We start from the raw sequence: 18,776 nt of genomic DNA, 5'->3' as shown, positions 1-18,776 counted from the left end.
ATTCAACGTAAGCAACGCTACGTGACGGCCACCAATAACGTTAGACGAACGAGAGCGACAGCCCTGGCCAAAATAGTTAAATTCAAATACTAAAAAATGTTGAATTCAATTGAAGAGTCCCCTGCAGTTGATCTTCACACCTGTTTCGTGTTTGTGGATCTGAAGATACTCTGGTAGTGGCTCTTTGAGGACATCGCCTCCTTAGACCAAATCATATTTCCAGGGATATGCATGGCGCGTTTTATTTTATTAGCTAGTACGAGTATGTGTCAGATCTCATATCAATTTTCAGTGTCTTGGAGACAGTTGCCTTTATTATTGTATAATAATTGTATTAATTTGTCAAACTTAACGATTTCATTATATAACTTTAGTTTAAAACCGATTTGTGCATTTCTCTAGGCATTATAAATACAATATTTGATTGCCCCACCATCCGCCTCGTAACTGAATTCCTTTTGCCAAAGCCAGCTTGCAAAAATGTCTCAAATCTCCCTTAGATTGTTTTCGATATTCTAGGAAGTGTTGTAAATAAATTTGCGCCCTTACAAATTACAAATCTAATTGTGTTTTTTTCATTTCTTAACGATAAGCCACAAGCTTTAAAGCACACTTCAATGCGTTTGTATAGTGTATTGTTAAATTTAGTTTAATTTTGGTTTTGCTTTAATTCTCGTGTATTTCGACTCATTTCGAAAAATCCTCTGGTATTGCTTATCTCGCGTGAGGGTGGGCCGTGGGGGGGAGTGAGTATTGAGGAGTGAGCTAATAAACTTGGTTTATATATTCAATGCTACACAATGCAACAACTCTAAATAACAATCTCGAATCGAGTCCCATACGGGGAGTATCAATATCAATATCAGCTAGGTATGAATGTATATAACGCTTCTGTTTCTGGTTTCCCTGTGGAACCCTTATTATTATTTTTTTTGTTCTTTTGGTTTGCTATCAAAATATTTTCAACAATGAATCTAATCAAAAAAACATACGCAATTGTACAATTCTCAATTATTGTGCGACTTCTGTCTCTGCCTCTCGCTTGCTTGGTACAAAACTAACAAATGCCCGCGCTGCCAGAGGCTGGGGCTGGGCCTGGACCTAATCCTGGGCCTAGGGGGTGGTCAGTCCTTGCAACTGGACCGACAACAAATCTGCTCGTATAAATACATACGAGTACGCTATATAATATACAGTAAATATGTGTGTATATGTATATGTCGGTACTTTTTAAATGCGTCTCTGAAAAATAATCTGTCAACATCTGATTTTGATTCAAGCTGCTCCTGAAGCCGAGGGGCTCAGCAGCCAAAGCTAGCAACGTAGGATGCCACAGCCTCGGCGTCTAATAACAGTAAGTCAGAGGGTACCCATCCACGAAATCCTTGTTCTTCTTCTTCAAATAATTCTGCAGGTCTCGCGCGCGTTTTCCAATGAATGCCATGGGGGTTGCCTAGGCATTACGGATTACGGATTACGGATTAAGGACTAAGGATTACGGTTTACTGTTTACTGATTACAGACTAAGTAGTTCCAGTGGATGCAGTGGGTGCAGGTGCAGCTCGCCTTACGCATAATCCATCCCCTCTGGCCTGGCCTTCATCTCGGCTTTTTCACCAGACTAGTGGATCTGTAGGAAGAGAAGACTCCTGATGATTAGCAGTGGATTGCAAGAGTGATTAGAGAATCGACCACTGACCTCCTAACCCCGTGACGTGGACTGACAGGCGGTGTGTTACAGGGCGAAGGAGGGGCGGAGCCACCCGACGAGCCCCGCGACGATGATATAGACAGAGTGGAGGCCCGCGGCGCGGAGCAGCCCAGATAAATGGCGGATCCCTTGTCGGGATCTCGCAGATCCACGCGTGATCCGTGGACGGAGGAGGGGACCGAACCTGTGTGACAGAAAAAAGTCTTACGGTAAGTGTTGGAGATACAGCGGCTTCGCCATTCACCCGTGTAGGCATGCAGACCTGCCGGACTGCTTCGCGGACGCACTCCAAAACCGCTCACGGTGCTGGCACTGCGCTGCAGCTGGGATGAGGATGAGCCGTCGCCCTCCTTGACCTTGGACTCCCTACGGCTGCCGGCACTATTCACCCGAGGAGTGCCGCTCGAGGAGCTTCCTGGCCTCGGCGAGTACTGGCTCTTGTAAAGCTGCTGAGAGCGCTGCTCCGAGCGCTGATCAGAACGCTGCTCCGAGCGCTGATCCATGCGCTGCTCCATGCGCTGTTCCATGCGCTGCTCCTGCTCTCGACGGGCGTCCTCGATCGCAGCGGCATACTGGGCCGCCTCGCTGGAGGTGGTGGGCGGCTGGTCGAGGGGAATATCGTCCTCGGGTATGGAGGTGCGGTCGTTGCCCACCGAGCGGCGGGGCAGCGGCAGGGGCGAGTGCTTCGGCGATGTGGGGCAGGACTGGGCGGCGATGCCGCTTACACTGAGCGTGCTGGACGAGGCGTTGGCGTTGGAGGATTGGGCACGGAATCGCGAGTGCGTCGAGGCCGTCGAGGGACGGCGCCGAAACAATCCCTTGGTGGGGTCCATGTTGCAGACGCCTGCAATCACACAAGAAGATGGATGGAAATAACTTAAATAACTTGCGACACCCATCAATTTTTATTGGTCTAATTTTTTAATTTTCTTGGATTTACGACGCCTCCGTCGTTTGGTCGTAGCTTGGTCTTCTGGCGCCTTCTGTGTTCCTTCTGGGTTCTCGTTCTCGTACCACCTGGCTAGACCTCTCATGTGCGACGTGCCAGTACTGCAGAGGTTGTCGTCCTCTATCTGCCCATCCAGGTTGTTGACGAAGTGACCCTTGTCGCTGTCCGCATTGTGGTAACGTACATTTGGCATGATTTCTTCGCCGGAGCTACTGTTACAGCATTGAGAGGACTCTTCGTATAGGTCCTTGGGGGTCCTATTGAAAACTCGGCGCTTCCACTTTTCCACCACGAGCCTCAGGGTCTCGTTCCTTAGCCGATCCTCTTCAGCCTTCCCCTCGTCGGCTACGGAACTGGAAGAGGGAGTGTTCGCACCTGTAGGACACTTCTCGCCGCGGGAACAGTTGCCCTCGCAGATGTCCCTGTTCTGCAGCAGCTCCTTGTAGTTGTTCAGGGCCGTGGCGACCTTCAGGCGGTCCAGCTGCTCCAATGCCGAAGAAGGGAAGCGCTCCCTTAGCCGGCGTCGCTCCTCGGACAGCTTGAACTGCTCAAACTCCTGCAGCTGGTTCTGGAAACCGGTGTTCGGATTGGCTACGGCGCGGCCCGCGCGCACCACCTTCAACGCCTCCTTCCAGTTGAGATGCGTGGACGTCATGATGTAGGCCACGGCCACGGTCACCGAGCGCGACATTCCCGCCAGGCAGTGGATGAGCACGTTGCCCTCCCGCAACCGGGCGGCGTGGATAAAATCATTGCAGACGGAAAAGTATTGGGAGAGGTTCTGGTCCGGCGTGTCCGAGGCCATGACGCATAGGTAGTGTTTGTCCTGCAACGAATCGGAGAACAGAGTTATCAGGATCGCCGGGATCCCGGCATGGGAATGGGTGGGTGTTGTCCACGTACCGGTAACAAACGTCTGGGACTGTCATGTATGGCGATGATGTGCGAGATCTGGAATCTCTCCAGCTGCGCGTGATCCTTGGAGTCGCGGTAATTGCCCACATACAGTCCCGGCAAGACCTGCAACAATAGAAGGCGATAAGTAAAACAATACTCCATATTGTAATATTATTGTTATTTCATGATACAATTTACAAGGACTAGCGAGACCGTTGTGAGCCGTGGCAAGGGCCTCCGCTCTACTTGTATACCCTACTTTTATGCTCAGTCAGTAGATGCATATATATCCGAGCTTATTATTTATGTACTTTTACACTATATTCTCCAAGTAACTCTACGAAATGCCGCCTGCCCTTTCTCTCTCTGTCTTTTGGTAGCGCTGTTCGTTAAAAAGGATCATGGAAAATGGGAAAAGTAGAGAGAGACCGTTATGTTCTAATGGGAATTCTTGCACTCCGTTTGTCATCTTTACACCTAACGAGCTATTTGATGATGTAAATCATATGTTTCTACTCTTCTCACAGTTACACCCGCCGTTATATCTCGCTTTCCTCCGCAAGGGAGCGCACACTGCACGAGGAAGAGTACGTGCCAGGGACATAATTTCCATCGGCGAGACAAAATGGTAGCAAAATAACGTGTGGCTACGCTGTTCCTTAAACAAATCAGAAATCAGTTTTATAGAAATGTTGAAGATTAACTGATTCTGTGGCTTAGATCCAAAGGCAATGTTTTAATGAAATAAATATTAATCTCCGTGTTGATATTGTATGTGTCTTGCGCACTAGACCTGGTGAAAACATATGGATATGCGTACGAGACGCTTAATTGGGGGTGCTGCTCGTGGCTGCTGCAATGATCAAGTCCATGTTTTAGTCAGAGTGCGAATCTCCCACAACGCATTGCTGGGCAAATAGACCAAAGCGGGCAGCGACTCGCTGCCGTCCACACCGGTATTCCGCCCCAAGGCGCCCTCGTCGTTGCAGTCAAAGGAGCCAACACCAGCGAAAACATCCACAGGATTTGGGATTTGTTCTCCACCACTGTGAAGCGCATCCGCTGCTCGATATCCTCACCCAGGCCAAGCTGCCACAAGTCGCACGCTGCCCACAATCTGGCGCCGCTTGGGTTGCTCCATGTGGAAAGCAATGCGCGCCCTTTTGGCCGGAGTGGGTTGGGACGGGAGTCTGCCTCGCCGGCATTACTTTTTCTTTGATGTTTTAAAAATTAGTCACAGAAACTAACAGCTGGAGATTATGCCGGATCTGTTAAGGACTCGTTTTCTTGCCGATTCTTGTGGTCGGTACAACGTTGCTGCTGCGATGGTTTTATGTAGATTTTGTCGCAGGTATTGCATGGGCCAAGCCTTTTCGAGTCGATTGCCTGTTTGATTCAATGTACCTCTACGATATGCCAGACATAAATATAATTTACCTACAAATGGTGTACGTTTTTGGTTCGTGTTGATTTATCTCTTTCAGAATAGTTCAAACTTAGGTTCGATTTTTGTTGCTACTTCCCACTTAAGTGGCGTGACGAAAATCTGCGATTGGAACGAATAAAATGCATTGCATGCATGCAGAGCACGAATTTCACCTTGAAACAAAACTGAAACTGCTCGTGGTTGCCTACGTTACGTTAATCGTTTATACGCTACGTAGTGCAGGAATTACTGAGCCGCAACAATGAGTCGATGATTCTATCGATAATAGATATATGCATCGATAATAGCGAGAAAAGCTGGTAGTTTGAGCGAGTTTTGCTAACTGACTATTTGCAAAGCCAGGCACAACAGAGACAAGTCTGCAGTCACGACTTTCCACAGGGTATCTCTATTTTAGCAGTTTTACAACTAACTTTGTTGCGAAGAGAGAGATGGCAGGAGAGACAAAACGCCAAATCAGTGCTCGTAGGCGTCCTCGTACTCATCTCCCGGTTGTCAGTCGAAGAACTGAGGCACTGTTTGGATCTTTAAAGTATAACAATCGATAATCTCCGCCGCAACGCTGCTCCCAGCTGGACACGAAAGCCACGCTGACGCATATATGTATGTATATCTCTCGCTCTCACTGAAGGTTTTTCCCATGAAGCCATCTCTTTTTTCGCAGCTACGCTTCGAATGTCCTATGGCCTATGGTCCTATAGCTAAGTATAATGTCACAAGCCCATTACCAATTAAAACTTATCGTCCCTTGATATCTCTGTCCTGGACTTGATGTCTGGTGAAGTCCAGCCATAACACGCAAAGAACGTTTTATTGTGGGGATTACCGAAACAGATTTCGATTAAATGTAGGGTAAATGTAGGACCTGCTGCAAAATAGCATGAATATAATCCAAATTGTTACGTCGATAAGCTACCCAGACACATTACGGCCAACTCATGGCGACAGTCCTGGTTTGATTTGTGAAAATTAATGTATAAAAACTGAAATTATTGTACGGTACGGTAAGGCCTTGCCCGTATCCGTGTCCGAACCTTGAGACTGTATGTCAACCATAAATTTAGCTCTTACCTTGTTCATGCCATTCCCCATGTTTCTTCATTTAAAAGTTGCGGCTCACTTCCTCAATTGTCAAACGAATTGTCCAAAAACACAGTGCTGCAAGAGAAGAAAAGGTAGACGAAGGGGCTTAGGTTTTGAATCCTTTCATTGGACAGACTGGGTGAGGGGCGGGGGGGTCTTTCCTTCCTGCTGTCTGTCTGTCGGTCTGCGCTTTTGTTGTGGTTGGCCCTGATGAAAGTGCAAGTGGCAAGATGCAAGCTGTTGCCACTGCCACTGCCACTGACACTGCCACTGCCAGGGCCGGGGTCGCCACACCACGCCATGCCACGGAAAGCCACCTTAGCCGAGACATAATGGATGTCTTTGCCACCGCCTTCGTCGCGGAAGTAAACAGACCTTGACGTTGACTCTGCCACTGGCTTTGTTGCATCTCATTAGTGGGACAGACAGACAGACAGACGGCAGAGAGACAGACGGCAGAGAGACGAACGAAGGATACTCCTAGTATTGGTATTCGAATTGGGCTGAAATGCCAGAGGTTGCCCTGCCATCATCCGGCGGTGCTTGTTTGGACCCCAACCGTAGGCAAGGCTAAGTTCTCTCCACAGTTCTGTCCTTGCAACAGTTGGTTGGGCCTTCCTTCCCCCAATGCTTCCTTCTCGGAAGCGCCTCAGAGACGACAGCCTCATCACAAAGTCAAGTCGTAGGCAGTACACCTCGAGTTATGTAACCACAAACACTCACACACACACGCACACACATACGGGTGTGTGGATAGCCCATCCTTTGGGTGCACTTGGAATCCGCCACATTTGCATAAGTGTCTCGAGTTGAGGCAATGAGTAAAAGTGTCGCTTTGTTGTAATTTCATTCCCGGCACGTTGCCGTGGGACCACGGGCATTAAATTGACTGACACATCCGTGGAGGAGCAGATAAGGCACGTGTGCCGTATGGAGCAAAAGCAGCTGCCATTTGCCAGTCCGCTCCATCCCTGCGCCCCTCCACCCCTCCATCCCTGCGCCCCCAGTCCTTTTTGCACAGAAAATTACGAAATTAGAGCAGTCAATCCTCTTCATCATCTCGATGGTATCGGAGGCAATTGATCAGCCGAAATAGCTGCTTAGCCGCTCTCGGACCGCAGCGGCATGGATTCAAGTGCATCCAATCACCATTACAGTGGCTATAAATAGTCTGGGCCCCCCCTCGTGTCCGCCTGAGGTGGACCACTGTGGAGCGACCAGTGCGCCGCCATTCAATTCAAATCAATTGATGTGACACTTCGCTCAGCTTCCCAGCCTCGCAGCCTGCTCTGCTATTCCGCGCTTCTCTTTCGCTGGCGAATCTCCCGCAGCTCTCCATGGCCAGGGATTGGAGGAGGTTTCCCGGGAAAACTGCTTGTCGGAATCGATTGGCTTGTGTGCCCGGCGATGTCCTGCAGCATCGCCTTCGTCGTCTGTGACCATGTGAGCGTTTTGTGTTTGTTCAGCCTGTGGCCAAATATTTTAGGGGCCATGATTGAAAAACATTTTTGCATTGAATTCACCGACAAACTCCTAATGAAATCGCATTGTGGCTGGCTGTCTGTCTGGCTGTCTGTCCCGCCATCACTTGTGGGCTGCTTGCCAAAAGTTTTTTTCGCCGGGTTTGGGCAAAGAAAAAAAAAGTGTTGCATGCCCCAAGGCCCAAAGACATTGAGCGAGGCTCTGAATTTATGGGAAACTTTAATCAAATTAAATTAGTTGCTGCCCTCTCCCTGCCCCGCATCATCTGATTGCGCTTGTCAAGATTTTCATGGGCTGCCAAGTTTTCCACTTAATGTTTTTTCTCTTGTTTTTCCAACGACAGTTCTTTCATTATCATTTCCCATCAATCGACTTCTAATTCCGACTTTTTGCTGGGCACAGCCAGTCGATGGGGCAGGAGCACTACTCGCATATATAGTATATAGTACGGTATGTATGCATATAAATTAGCTCAATCCGGCCTTGTACAGTAGTACACCTCCAGCTCCTCCTCCTCCTCCTCAGCGCCTGCCGTCTAGCAGTCAATTATATCGTTTAGACATTCTACATGAGCAATAAAATACATGCAAGCGGCACCAGAAGCCACACCTACTAGGACGCGGGACGCGGGACTGGCACTGGGAATGGGACCAGGACGGGGCCTTTATGACTCCATCGCTGCTGGGCTTGCTGTTTGGTGACTCAATGACAGCGGATTGGAGTGAAGCCCCCGCAGCGGTTCTGCTCCACCCCTCCCAGTCCCAAAGCCGACTCGATTGCTCAGTGACTGTGAAAAAATGTGCCTTTTCCACGAGTTTTGTTTATAATAAATGTCTCGGGCAAAAGGACACAAACAGGAAACACACACACACACATGGATCTATCTAAATATATATGTTCTGAAGGGCGATTAAGTTTTGCTTCCTTTTGCTGCCAGGCAGGCAGTTTTAAATAAATTCAAAGGGAGCCTCGGCTTGGCTCCCTTTGCCCCCCTTACACATGCGGCATGCGGCTCACAAAGCAGAAGAGATCGGAGAGGATGGGGACATCATGTTTGCCATACACGACTGGATAAGGATAAGGGCAGCCAAGCTGACAACCAAATAGCGCCGCTTTGTCTGGGGAGGACTTCAATGGACTGGCAGGATTGGAGTCCCACTCCTCGGACAGAAGCCGCCGCCTGGGAGAAACTTTCTCTGTGGGCCACGTGCTGCCATAAAATGGTTTATTAACATGAGGGGAGGACCAGGAAAGGCATGGCTGGTTGTGGATTTTATGAGCATCGAAGATTCCCTTGCTGGAGGCAAATATTTGAGTAGTCCTCTCGGGTTCGGGTTCGGGTCTGGGTCTGGGTGCAGTTCCTAAACAAACGCTGGGACCAGCAGAAACTATTCCTCGATGGCCACAGGCTATCTGCTGACCCGTGGGCACCCCTGGCCAGGACCCCCCTTCTATGTTGTCCGCTCTCCAACATCCTTGACAGAGACAAAGTGTTGCAATCGCAGTGGCAATAAAAGCCAAATGGATCGCCCGGGCGTCACTGTTCCCCATGATGGCGCACATAATCCGACCCGAGGACATCAGCCATGATTCGCCATGCAATTCATCTTTCCCCCTCGTTCCGCCCACCCCCACACTCTCCGGCTGAAGGCTAATTAACTGCATTCATGTCCAATCCCATTCTTTATAGCCAGGGCGACCCCTGCAAAAGGTGACAATTTCGGCCTGTTGAAGCACTTGGCTCGGAAAGTTTTAGCCCTTGTCGGAGCCCAATTTAAATAAATAATTAGGGTGGCAAGGGGTACAGGAAGGGATCAGGCAGCCAGGGGAGGTCGTGCATGCCTCAAAATATTAATTTCACTTTACATATGCAATGACAGGAACACAAAACCGGGCTTGGGGCATGCTCTTTTTGTGTGCAACAAGGGAAATTAAGCGAAATGGAGCGCATGGATGGGGCTAACAGAACAGGATGGGAAATGGGATTCCAGCGATACAGAACCTTTTTAATTAATAGACGCAATAGATGATAGGTATCAGAGCCGAATCGGAAGTGGCAGTCCCCTAATCAAGCGTGAAAGTAAAAGCGTGGCTGGAAGGAAATATGTACATCCTATAGAGAGGTTCTATTCAGGCATAAAATATGCATACCTGCGAATACGACAGATCCGTCCGGACACAAGCTGGATCTAGGACCAGACCCTGACTTAAGCCCTTGCCCCACGACACTCGAGTGGAGTCATCGCAGTGTTCCCCGCCACAGTCACGTCTCGAGCCATTTTCACACCAATTTGCATTTGACGGCCAGATGACAGGGGCACGACCTGGCTCGACTCTGCCTTGGTCTGGGCCAGACATTACACATACGACCCGTGGGGCATGATTTACATGGAAAACACTTACGCGCTCCTGCCACGGGACTGGGATTCCGTTAATTCCCAGGTTGCGTGCCGTAGCATCGAGAACCAACACAAAACCACACAAACAACAACAAAAAATAACAAAAAATAATTTCACTAAAATGGCCCGAAAGCTGCAAATTACGCCATATAGCAGTGTAATTTTCGGGGCATTTGCGTTTAGCGGGAACCACGAGTTGTGGAGCAGGAGTTGTGGAGGGTCAGGCGCCAGGCGTCATCGACCAGGAAAGCGACCCATTATAGGACCATTACGAGTATAGGGGATAGCTAAACTTACATTATCGTTGCGCTCCTCTGCTGACTCCTTCGTCCCACGCCGTAGGGTCAATGTAACTCCAGCATGGGGGACTTTGACTTCGAGTCCGACTCCACTTCTGCTGCTAGTGCTGCTGCAGCTGATGTTGCGACGACGACGAGAGAGGGAAACTCCCGTCTGAGTGGGAGGGAGAGGGGGTCGCGCAAGGTGCCGAGGTGAGCGAAACCAAGCAACTCCTCGAAGACTGTTATATCACGACGAGGACGCCGCAGCGGCCGCAAACGTAAAATTTTGATTCGTACTTAGCTCCGTTCCGAGTTTACGAGTTTCCGAGTTTCCGATTTTCCGAGTCGCCTTTCTCTCAGTGTGAACGCAAAAACTGAATTTTGTGACAGTTAGGGCTGCCGTTTACTGTTGTGTTCCTGCCATGCCGTGCCGTGCCAGCAGAGTGTGTATCGAAGGGCGGTCGGTCGGTCGGGCGTGGAGCAGCAGTAACCACGGCCACAACAGCAACAACAGCAGCCACAAAGCGATTAAGTAGTAGGAGAAACAATGAAAGGCGAACCGCAAGAAACGCAGCGCGAGAAAAGTGGAAGGAAGGGAAATAAAAAACGAGCTGCAGCCGCCGCGTGAGTGTCGTGAGGTGGAAGATAGAGAGCGCCAAACAAAACGCCTCAAACGCTGGTCAGAGACTGAATCTGAAAGGAAAGCGCTTGCAGGGAAAGCGCTCAGCAGGACTCGGCTCGAGTGGAGTGCAAAAGGCAGAGCCACCGACGGCGGCAGCGGCATCAGCGGTAGTGGCGTGGCAGTGGCAGAGCCAGCCACAGACAGCCGAGGTTCATGAATGGGAACCCGAGCCGAGCATGCGCTCTCTCGCAGCGCGCCAAAATTAAAGCTCACTCAAAGCAAAGCTACGACTGAGGCCGAGAATGAGAGTGAGTGAGAGTGCGATTGCGAATGCGAGTGCGAGTGCGAATGGCATGACGAGAGAGAGAGAGGGAGAGTGCGTAAAAACCTTTGATTCAGTTATATAATTGGTGGCCAGGTTTGGTGGCGTTTGTTTTGCTGCCATATACTCTACCAGGTATAAAGGTACCTGTCGGTCGGCAATTAACGCCCCACCAATAATCAGGGAATTGCCACTTCCCCCCATTCCACTAGCCACATCGAACGACTTCCGATACGCTCATGAAACGCTTAAAGGAATCCATTTTTGGGCACTAACTGTAATACAGTGCTGCAAGGGATTAGCGAAGAGGAACAGTGGGATCAGAAGAGCAAATATTTCATTGTGCCTGAGCCGGGCATATGTTGAGTAAACACAAATTTATTATTATAAATCCCATTAGGAAATTGGCTTAGAGCTTACTAAAAAATATACTAATGTGTGTTTGCATCTCCAAAGGTAAACACTTTCTGAGTAATTGATTCCGATTATTACAATTCTTCCAGCTCTATATCACTTTCTGTCCTTCTCCGATTTCAGCTTATTTCAGCCAAAATAATCACTTGACGCGGCTGACTCACTCAATTCGATTTGTTTTGACGGGTTGCAGGGGTCCCATAAAAGGAACGAATTCGCATGCGATACTCTCACTAGAAGTATCACCCACTCTTTCCAGTAATTCAGACATATATACATACATATGTGCATATAGACATACATACATACATATTTACCGATGCGTAGCTTGGCAAAAACCTAACCTATTTTACTCGGTGGTCTTTTGATACCATTGCAGTCCCAGTACTGGTACTTTTATCAGATTTCTTAACATGCTGGGAGACATTCTGGGCATTATCTAATATCTGTCGGTGTTCTTGGGGAGAGAATTCTAGCTTCGACGTTCTCTTTGTGACTTTTTGTTTTAGAATTTCGGATTCCGAGGAAAAACGTCTGGGATGCAACATGAATTTGACTTCGTTTTTGCATTGCGTTTCGCCTTTGTGGCTATATTAGATGGCTTTCCCCTACACATATGTATGTATATAATATATATGTACATGCATTTATCATTGTGTAGATGCGTGTGCTTATAGAGAGATGTGTGCAATATTTAATTATGAATTATTTCAATTTTATATGCTCGGCCGACGCTGTTGTTCGGGCGAAAAGCTAGAAAATATTTGGAAAATACATCGAACGGTTAAAGCAGCTTTCTGTGTGGGCGTGTCGCCGGCCAGGCGACTATCTATGTATGTACATACATATATATGTATATGTACGATTGTACATATGCATCATTTTGGCATTCTGAGGAAAATGCCTTGGCCGTAGGTGACGCATCGTTCTACAAAAGGCAACAGCGCTAAGTAAACAGTGGTTGACCAGCAGTATGCAGTAATCAGCCGATCGTCATATCGGTTGATGGCAGAAGACATTGCGGCGCTGCAAAACAAGAAAGAAGGGAAATAGAAAACGCGAGAGGCGGTACACATATGTATGTATATACATATGTACAGAAAGGTATCGAGTGGGGGAGCAGATCGAGGTAGCGGAGATCGTTAGTCACGAACCCATTGATGGATTGATTGACGATTGAACAACTCCGTTAGTGGGCGACGACAACTGTTTACCCCCGCTGCCGTTGCTGGTGACGCAGTGGATGTGTGCGGCGGCGGCGACGACGGCGACGGACATGTAGGCGTCGCTCCGGCTTAGTTACACGTTCTAGAAGCCATGCGACTGCGACTGCCATGGAATTCGTCTCTGAGAGCCGCTCTCGGCCAGCTTTTTAGCCCCATCGACGCGTCGTCTCCACGTCCGTCTATTTATAAATCTGATGTGTGTGTATCTTGGGCAACGATCAGTGCAGAAACCAGAGAGCCGAGAGAGAGCGTCAGATGGAGAATGATACAGAGAGAGAGAGAGCGAGAGGGAGAGGCAGTAAAGTGTTTACCTATTTAGGCCTTAACTTGGTGGAGTGGAGAGACGAGACTGAGACACGGAGACACGGAGACAGGTTCGACATATGGCAGAGAAGCCAAGCAAAGCTTACACACACAAACCGCGTGGCAAAACTACAAACACACACACACACACAGAGAGAGAGAGAGAGAAAGATAGCAGCCCCAACGCCAGCGACAGCGGGAGCCATTTGCTTTGGGGCCACTAGCAAGCGGCGATGGCGCTCAATCGACGAGCAACTTTGGCAGCGTGAAGAACGGACGACGGCGCAGAGACTACGTGGATATTTGGCTAAATAAACAACAACAAATCAAAGTGTTTTTTTTCATAGTGTGCATGCGTGTGTGTGTGTGTATCGGCGGCAATGTGCAAAAATAAAAAATCTATATATATTTTAAATTGAATATAGAAATACAAAAGCACACACACGGGAGAGGAGTGGAAGGGAGACAAAAGATTGCAGCGGAAATACTAAAAAAGCAAAAAGCGAAAAGTGGAAGTGGAAAAAAGTGTCTGCTTTTGTGTGTGTGTGTTTGTGTGTTAGAAAGTGTGGCCAGAAGTGACATCACACCCGGAGAAGGCGACGCGGGGACAAGAGCATCAGAGCGATTAGCAGGAGCCAGCCGTTGAGAAGTATCAGCAGGAGAAGCGCCCACAAAAGCGGCGAAAATTAACGCGCAACGCAGCGGAACATACGAGAACTAGCAGCGCAGCGCAGCACGCGCCATCGTCGTTGTCGTCGTTCAAGGTGAACCCGCACTCCACTCCATTCCCTCGCACGATCCGAGAGTTGGCTGTCCCGTTTCCAAAAACTATTTTCTGTCGCAGCAACTCTTTCGACAAGCCTCAGAAGTTAAAGCTAAATTCAGAAATATAAAGGAAGATAACACAGAAATTTTCTTTGCACGCCCGGACTCGAGAACAGTTAGGGTAACGGCAACGGCAACTGCAGGGATAACGGTTAAGAAAGCAACTCGGAAACTGAGATGAAGCCAACTGTGATAGCAGCAAATCAAGCCCATGCCCAAGCGCAGGCCAGTGCGGGCGGCAATGGAGGGCCCGGCAACGTGTCGGGCATCAATATACCCATCAATCGGGAGTACGTGAGCGGTGCCCACGGATCCCCGCACCAGCAGCAGCCGCACCCGCAATTCAACAGCAGCACTCTGCCCGGATACGGATCGCCCAGGCAGCGGCCCCCGCACCAGCAGCAGCATCCTCAGCAGCAGGTTCCCACAAATCAACAGCAGCAACATTTTCAGGTGAGTGGACTTCACGGGTCACTCGTGCAGGAGGGGGTGGGGACGGGGGATACGGGGTAGACGGGGAGACGGGGTGACGAGCGGCAGTGAGCGAGCTTCAAGGTTGGCGCCAGGCAAGGTCGCTTGGACATATTCGGATGCGTATCATTGTGATTGTTGTTGTTTCTGTCTGTCTGTTACAGTGAAGCAGCGTCAGAGGGGAATCTCCCATTTAATACATTGCGAAATCGCATGACAGGCATTCTCCACTGCTTCACTGTACTCTGACGTTGCAATTGTTCGATTTTTGCGGATGTACGAATCCTTCACGTTCTCGCATTGCCCTCGGGCGCATTGTAGACTTTCCAAATCGAAAAGCGGTCGCAAACAATGGAAAAATCGGTTGGAGGTTGCGTAAAAGGCCCCCCTGTGAGTGGGAGGAGGGGCGTTCGTCCACAGCTGCTAGATGCACCCACCGAACCGCCAACAAACCAACCAAGCAACCCATTGTGGCAGCTGTGGGCACAGTGTGTCAAGTATGTATGCATACACTATTGACCTACTCAGCCTGGGCTGCTGTCTCTGTGCCGCTGCTGTTCTGGCCGTGGAATGTGGGCCTTAGTTGGGGCAAAGAAACGGGAAGTGCTGTCGTGTCAAGCACTCTTCTGTTCTGGGCAGCTCTGCGTATGATTAATGCGGCAACGCGTGCGGAAATTTACCACAGACCCGAGAGTACAGCTGTTTTTTAGTGGTCTAATCTATTGGCCAGCCATCCAATCTATCAAGAACAAAAAGATTTGGCGCTCGATTCGCTGAAAATATTTGAAAATTTCTAGAAGAAAAAAAAAGCCCAAGCTAATGGACGCGCTGCTCGGCTGCCCGCGCGCTCTATCCCTCTATCCCTCTCTCTCTCTCTTGTCTCTCTTTGCGCCCATTGCTGGCTCTCTGTTTCTATTTCTCCTGACGTGCTGCTCTCTAGCGAAATACCGACTATTGTGTGTGTGTGTGTGTGTGTGTGTGTGTGTGTGTGTATGTGTTTTCCTTAGTAGGTGGGCAGCAGCATACACAGTAATACATAATATATAATGACGCTATATATTGATGTACGTTTGTGTAAGCAAGTCAGTTGTCTAATATGAGAGGCGTGGGCGATATTTTTGGGTTGCCCAACCGTTTGGCCAACGCAGAGCAGGGCCCACAACTCTGTGACGTTTCCTCATCCAAACGTCATCAACAAGTTAATGTACCTTCCCACAAAAAAGTCCATGCTCACCCGTAAGAGGGTAAGAGGGTGTGAAAAAGACAGAGTGTCCTTTCAAGTCTCAGTGACAGTTGTTGAGCGAGCAGAGAAGTACAAGAAAGTGAGAGAGAGAGAGAGAGAGCAATAGCTAGAGCTAGACAGAAGCTACGAGAAGCAACGAGAACGCAGGAGAAGATCCGAGAGTGGGCGACAGAGGCTATAAAACGGCTTCTGCGCCAACTGCTCTGCTCATTCATTCACAAGCTGCCGGACCGACCGAGCATTCAGCGAACAAAGCCAGTGACGGACAGAAGTGAAATAAAGTACATTTGTAACAGAACAACAATAATTGTTAATTGATAAAGCAAACAATAGAGTCAATCCGGAATACGATTGCAAAGGTAAGAGGCGTCGGAGTGGCTCCCCTACCCGCGGGCAGTGCAAACAGCTGTTCGTTCGTGTCGAATTATTGCTGACTGCTCTCCACAAGTGCTCTCGCTGAGTCATGTTGTTATTTATAAACAATTCGCCCACCGAGCCAAACACTACACTTTACACTCGCTTGTCGCACTTGTTCTCATAACAACTCTCGATCTGATCTGTGATTTCAGCAGCCGACCTTTGGATTTGAACCCGACATGGATATGGACATGGACAACATGTTCCCGCGCTCGCGCCTAGGGCGGATGCACCACGATCCCTTTGCCGGCTTCGGCGACACACGTAAGCGGAGTAGTTTGAACGGTCCCCCCCAAACGAATGCTGACGATGCCTTTTCCTCCCATTTTGACGACGCAGACTTTGGATTCCCCCAGTTCTCGACTATGGGCAGGCGGGGCCGTATGGCTGGCGGCGCTAACAACCACATGGATCACGACGACGACTTCTTCAACCGGCTGCCGTCGGAGTTCCGACAGTACATCCCCGATGGCTTTGGGGCCAGACGCGGTCCAGGACCGGCGACTGGCGTCGTGCCTCCACAGCAGCCGCAGCCGCAGGCGCAGCAGCAGCAGTACCCACAGCAGTACTACCAGCAGGATTACCCTGTGCCGCCACAACAGCAGCAGTACGTGCCCGTGGCCCCGCAGCAGCAGCAGGTGCCGCAGTCGCCCTCGAAGCGTCTCTGCGATGCGGCCATCCAAACGGAGGACCCTGCCGGCCGCTCCGAGGTGGATTGTGCCGCACCCGTGAACCTCAATCAGCATGGACTGCGCAACACTGTGGACATGGGTGTGAAGAGTGTGGCCGAGCAGGACCAGGCAGCCCGCTCCCACTCTGCCCCTCCGCCAGAGCAACAGCAGCAGAACCTGGTGTACCAACAGCAGCAACAGCAGCGTCCCACTCCACCGCCTGGAGTGCATCAGTCACCATTTGGCACTCAGACCAGTCCACCGGTGCAGGGACAGTACCAGCAGCCGCAGCAACCCCAGCAGCATCCGCCTCAGTTCAAGTCGTACTATGCCCCGCATCAGCAAACGCATCCTCAGCAGAAGCAGCAGACGCCGCCACCTGCCCCACAGACGCCCGGGGGAAGCTTCGTGCGCACTATTCCCATTTTCGTGGAGGGTCGGACTGAGCCCATCATCAATGCCCACAAGGAGATTCCAAACCAGAATGCTCCGCCCAGTGCCCAGGCTCAGGCCCAGGCCCAGGCCCATGCATCTGCCCAGGCTCAGGCCCACTTCTCGCCACAGCAGTCGCGTCCAACGCCACTAAATACTCAGCAGCAGCAGGCGGAGCAACAGGTTCCGGGAGATGGAGCCGCAGGACTGCCACCCCAGACGCCACACACTCTCGATTCGATCAACAAGATTCAGGACATCCAGCGCGACGTGCTCGAGCTGATGACCAAGGTAGAGCAGTTCAAGGGCATGCGGCAGGAGAAGGAGTATGCCTACCTGGACGAGATGCTAACCCGCAATCTACTCAAGCTGGACACCATCGACACAAACGGAAAGGACAGCATTCGTCTAGCCCGCAAAGAAGCCATCAAGTAAGTCCAATTAACTCCTGATATTCCAATTATAGATTGCTAATAAACCGATTCCCACCTTTTCAGATGCATTCAGGCTTCAATCAATGTGCTGGAGGCCAAGGCCGAGGAGAACGCCAGGCTGGCGGCAGGAGCAGAGGCTGGGGGTCCCGTCTCCGAGCAGGTGTCCACAGAGGCTGCTGCAGAGGTGCAAGAGCCGATCACACCACAGCCACAGGATGCTACAAAGATCCAAGAGCCAATCCCTCTGCCTCCGCCACCAAGTGCTGTGGAGGCAGCCGTGGAGGCTCCACCAGCTGCAGCCGAGGCGGCTCAAACCGTCTCATCGACTGAGACAACCACCTCGACGTCCGAATGATGAACAGAGCGCCTCTACAAGGCGACCACCACTTCGCGGCAGCTACGCAAATTAACCAAATTCAAGTGATGATTGGGCGGGAGAAAACGACAGCAGAGAGCAGACGAGTTTTGTTTGGAATTTATCAAAGGACAGCGAAAACTTGATTGATTAAACGGCATGTGAAGTGAATGTGAACACACGTATCTTTGATGGTGTTCCATGCACACATACATCCACATACGTACTACACACTACACACATACAGCATACATATAGGCATGCAAATCTCATGTGACATAACAAAGGCACCACCATCCCATAAGCCCATCCTTCACACACCACATGGTACACTTCGTACAACGCATAGATTAGGCTAGTAAGAAATTTGATATTGAAATATTGACTAAAAAGTGCCTGCATCTGCATAGAATTGGGAAGCAAACAAAACGAAAACGATTTAAGCAACGATTCACATTGATAACTCAGTTGCTTGACACTTGAAAGAGCTGATTATGTTTAAGCGATGGAAGATCACGACCGAGTCCACTTTTTATAATCCTTGTACGAGTATCAGACAACTGCGAGTGTGCAAGGTTCCGAAACGGAACGAAACGGAGCAAGCGGAAAGCAGCAGTATGATCTCATACAAATCTACAGCAAATGGAGCTTGCTGGCGCACCGCTTACGTCTTTGCTGCAGTTGAATTGTTACACACACACACACACACACACTTATTGAGAACTCTTATGAATAACTATTTATGCTACTAATTAATACGAGAATAAATGTAGATATTGTTGAACATACAC

At 49.7% G+C, this 18,776-nt stretch overlaps 2 protein-coding genes across 9 annotated transcripts; one reads left to right on the top strand and one right to left on the bottom strand.

Annotated features, from left to right (window-relative positions):
• Positions 1–281: 281 nt before the first annotated feature.
• On the bottom strand, positions 282–10,952 carry LOC6600613 (protein phosphatase Slingshot). 3 transcript variants are annotated; one of them, XM_002025566.2, is made up of 7 exons: positions 10,267–10,950; positions 6,076–6,162; positions 3,564–3,680; positions 3,036–3,486; positions 1,956–2,555; positions 1,700–1,895; positions 282–1,630 (listed from the first exon to the last, which is right to left on the bottom strand). In XM_002025566.2, the coding sequence occupies exons 2-7, from the start codon at positions 6,094–6,096 to the stop codon at positions 1,600–1,602; spliced, it is 1,416 nt and encodes a 471-aa protein (XP_002025602.1). In that variant the 5' UTR covers positions 6,097–6,162; positions 10,267–10,950; the 3' UTR covers positions 282–1,599. The 3 variants fall into 3 exon arrangements, with proteins under 3 accessions (XP_002025602.1, XP_026847624.1, XP_026847623.1); XM_026991823.1 differs by having other exon boundaries at positions 1,974–2,555; XM_026991822.1 differs by having other exon boundaries at positions 1,700–2,555; positions 10,267–10,952.
• Positions 10,953–13,539: 2,587 nt separating this feature from the next.
• On the top strand, positions 13,540–18,773 carry LOC6600612 (BAG domain-containing protein Samui). Of its 6 annotated transcripts, none has more exons than XM_002025565.2 (4): positions 13,542–14,415; positions 16,249–16,357; positions 16,433–17,627; positions 17,694–18,773. In XM_002025565.2, the coding sequence occupies exons 1-4, from the start codon at positions 14,140–14,142 to the stop codon at positions 17,983–17,985; spliced, it is 1,872 nt and encodes a 623-aa protein (XP_002025601.2). In that variant the 5' UTR covers positions 13,542–14,139; the 3' UTR covers positions 17,986–18,773. The 6 variants fall into 6 exon arrangements, with proteins under 6 accessions (XP_026847658.1, XP_026847657.1, XP_002025601.2 ...); XM_026991858.1 differs by having other exon boundaries at positions 16,246–16,357; XM_026991857.1 differs by having other exon boundaries at positions 13,540–14,415; positions 16,249–17,627.
• Positions 18,774–18,776: the final 3 nt, after the last annotated feature.

Source organism: Drosophila persimilis, unplaced genomic scaffold (genome assembly GCF_003286085.1).
Source record: "Drosophila persimilis strain 14011-0111.01,24,50 unplaced genomic scaffold, DperRS2 tig00000686-arrow-arrow-pilon, whole genome shotgun sequence".
Lineage (NCBI taxonomy): Eukaryota > Metazoa > Arthropoda > Insecta > Diptera > Drosophilidae > Drosophila > Drosophila persimilis.
The sequence above is the reverse complement of the archived record's forward strand: the minus strand, read 5'-3'. Positions and strand labels throughout refer to the sequence as shown.

Bases quoted from the DNA above. Each gene is read 5' to 3' on its own strand.
- LOC6600613 (XM_026991822.1), bottom strand. From the start codon at position 6,096: ATGGGGAATGGCATGAACAAG. The intron at 3,681-6,075 runs GTAAGAGCTAAA...CTATTGTTGCAG, and splicing joins TGGGGAATGGCATGAACAAG to GTCTTGCCGGGACTGTATGT. The intron at 3,487-3,563 runs GTACGTGGACAA...GATTCGTTGCAG, and splicing joins GTCCCAGACGTTTGTTACCG to GACAAACACTACCTATGCGT.
- LOC6600612 (XM_026991856.1), top strand. From the start codon at position 14,140: ATGAAGCCAACTGTGATAGCAGCAAATCAAGCCCATGCCCAAGCGCAG. The intron at 14,416-16,245 runs GTGAGTGGACTT...CTGTGATTTCAG, and splicing joins AACAGCAGCAACATTTTCAG to CAGCCGACCTTTGGATTTGA. The intron at 17,628-17,693 runs GTAAGTCCAATT...CCACCTTTTCAG, and splicing joins GCCCGCAAAGAAGCCATCAA to ATGCATTCAGGCTTCAATCA.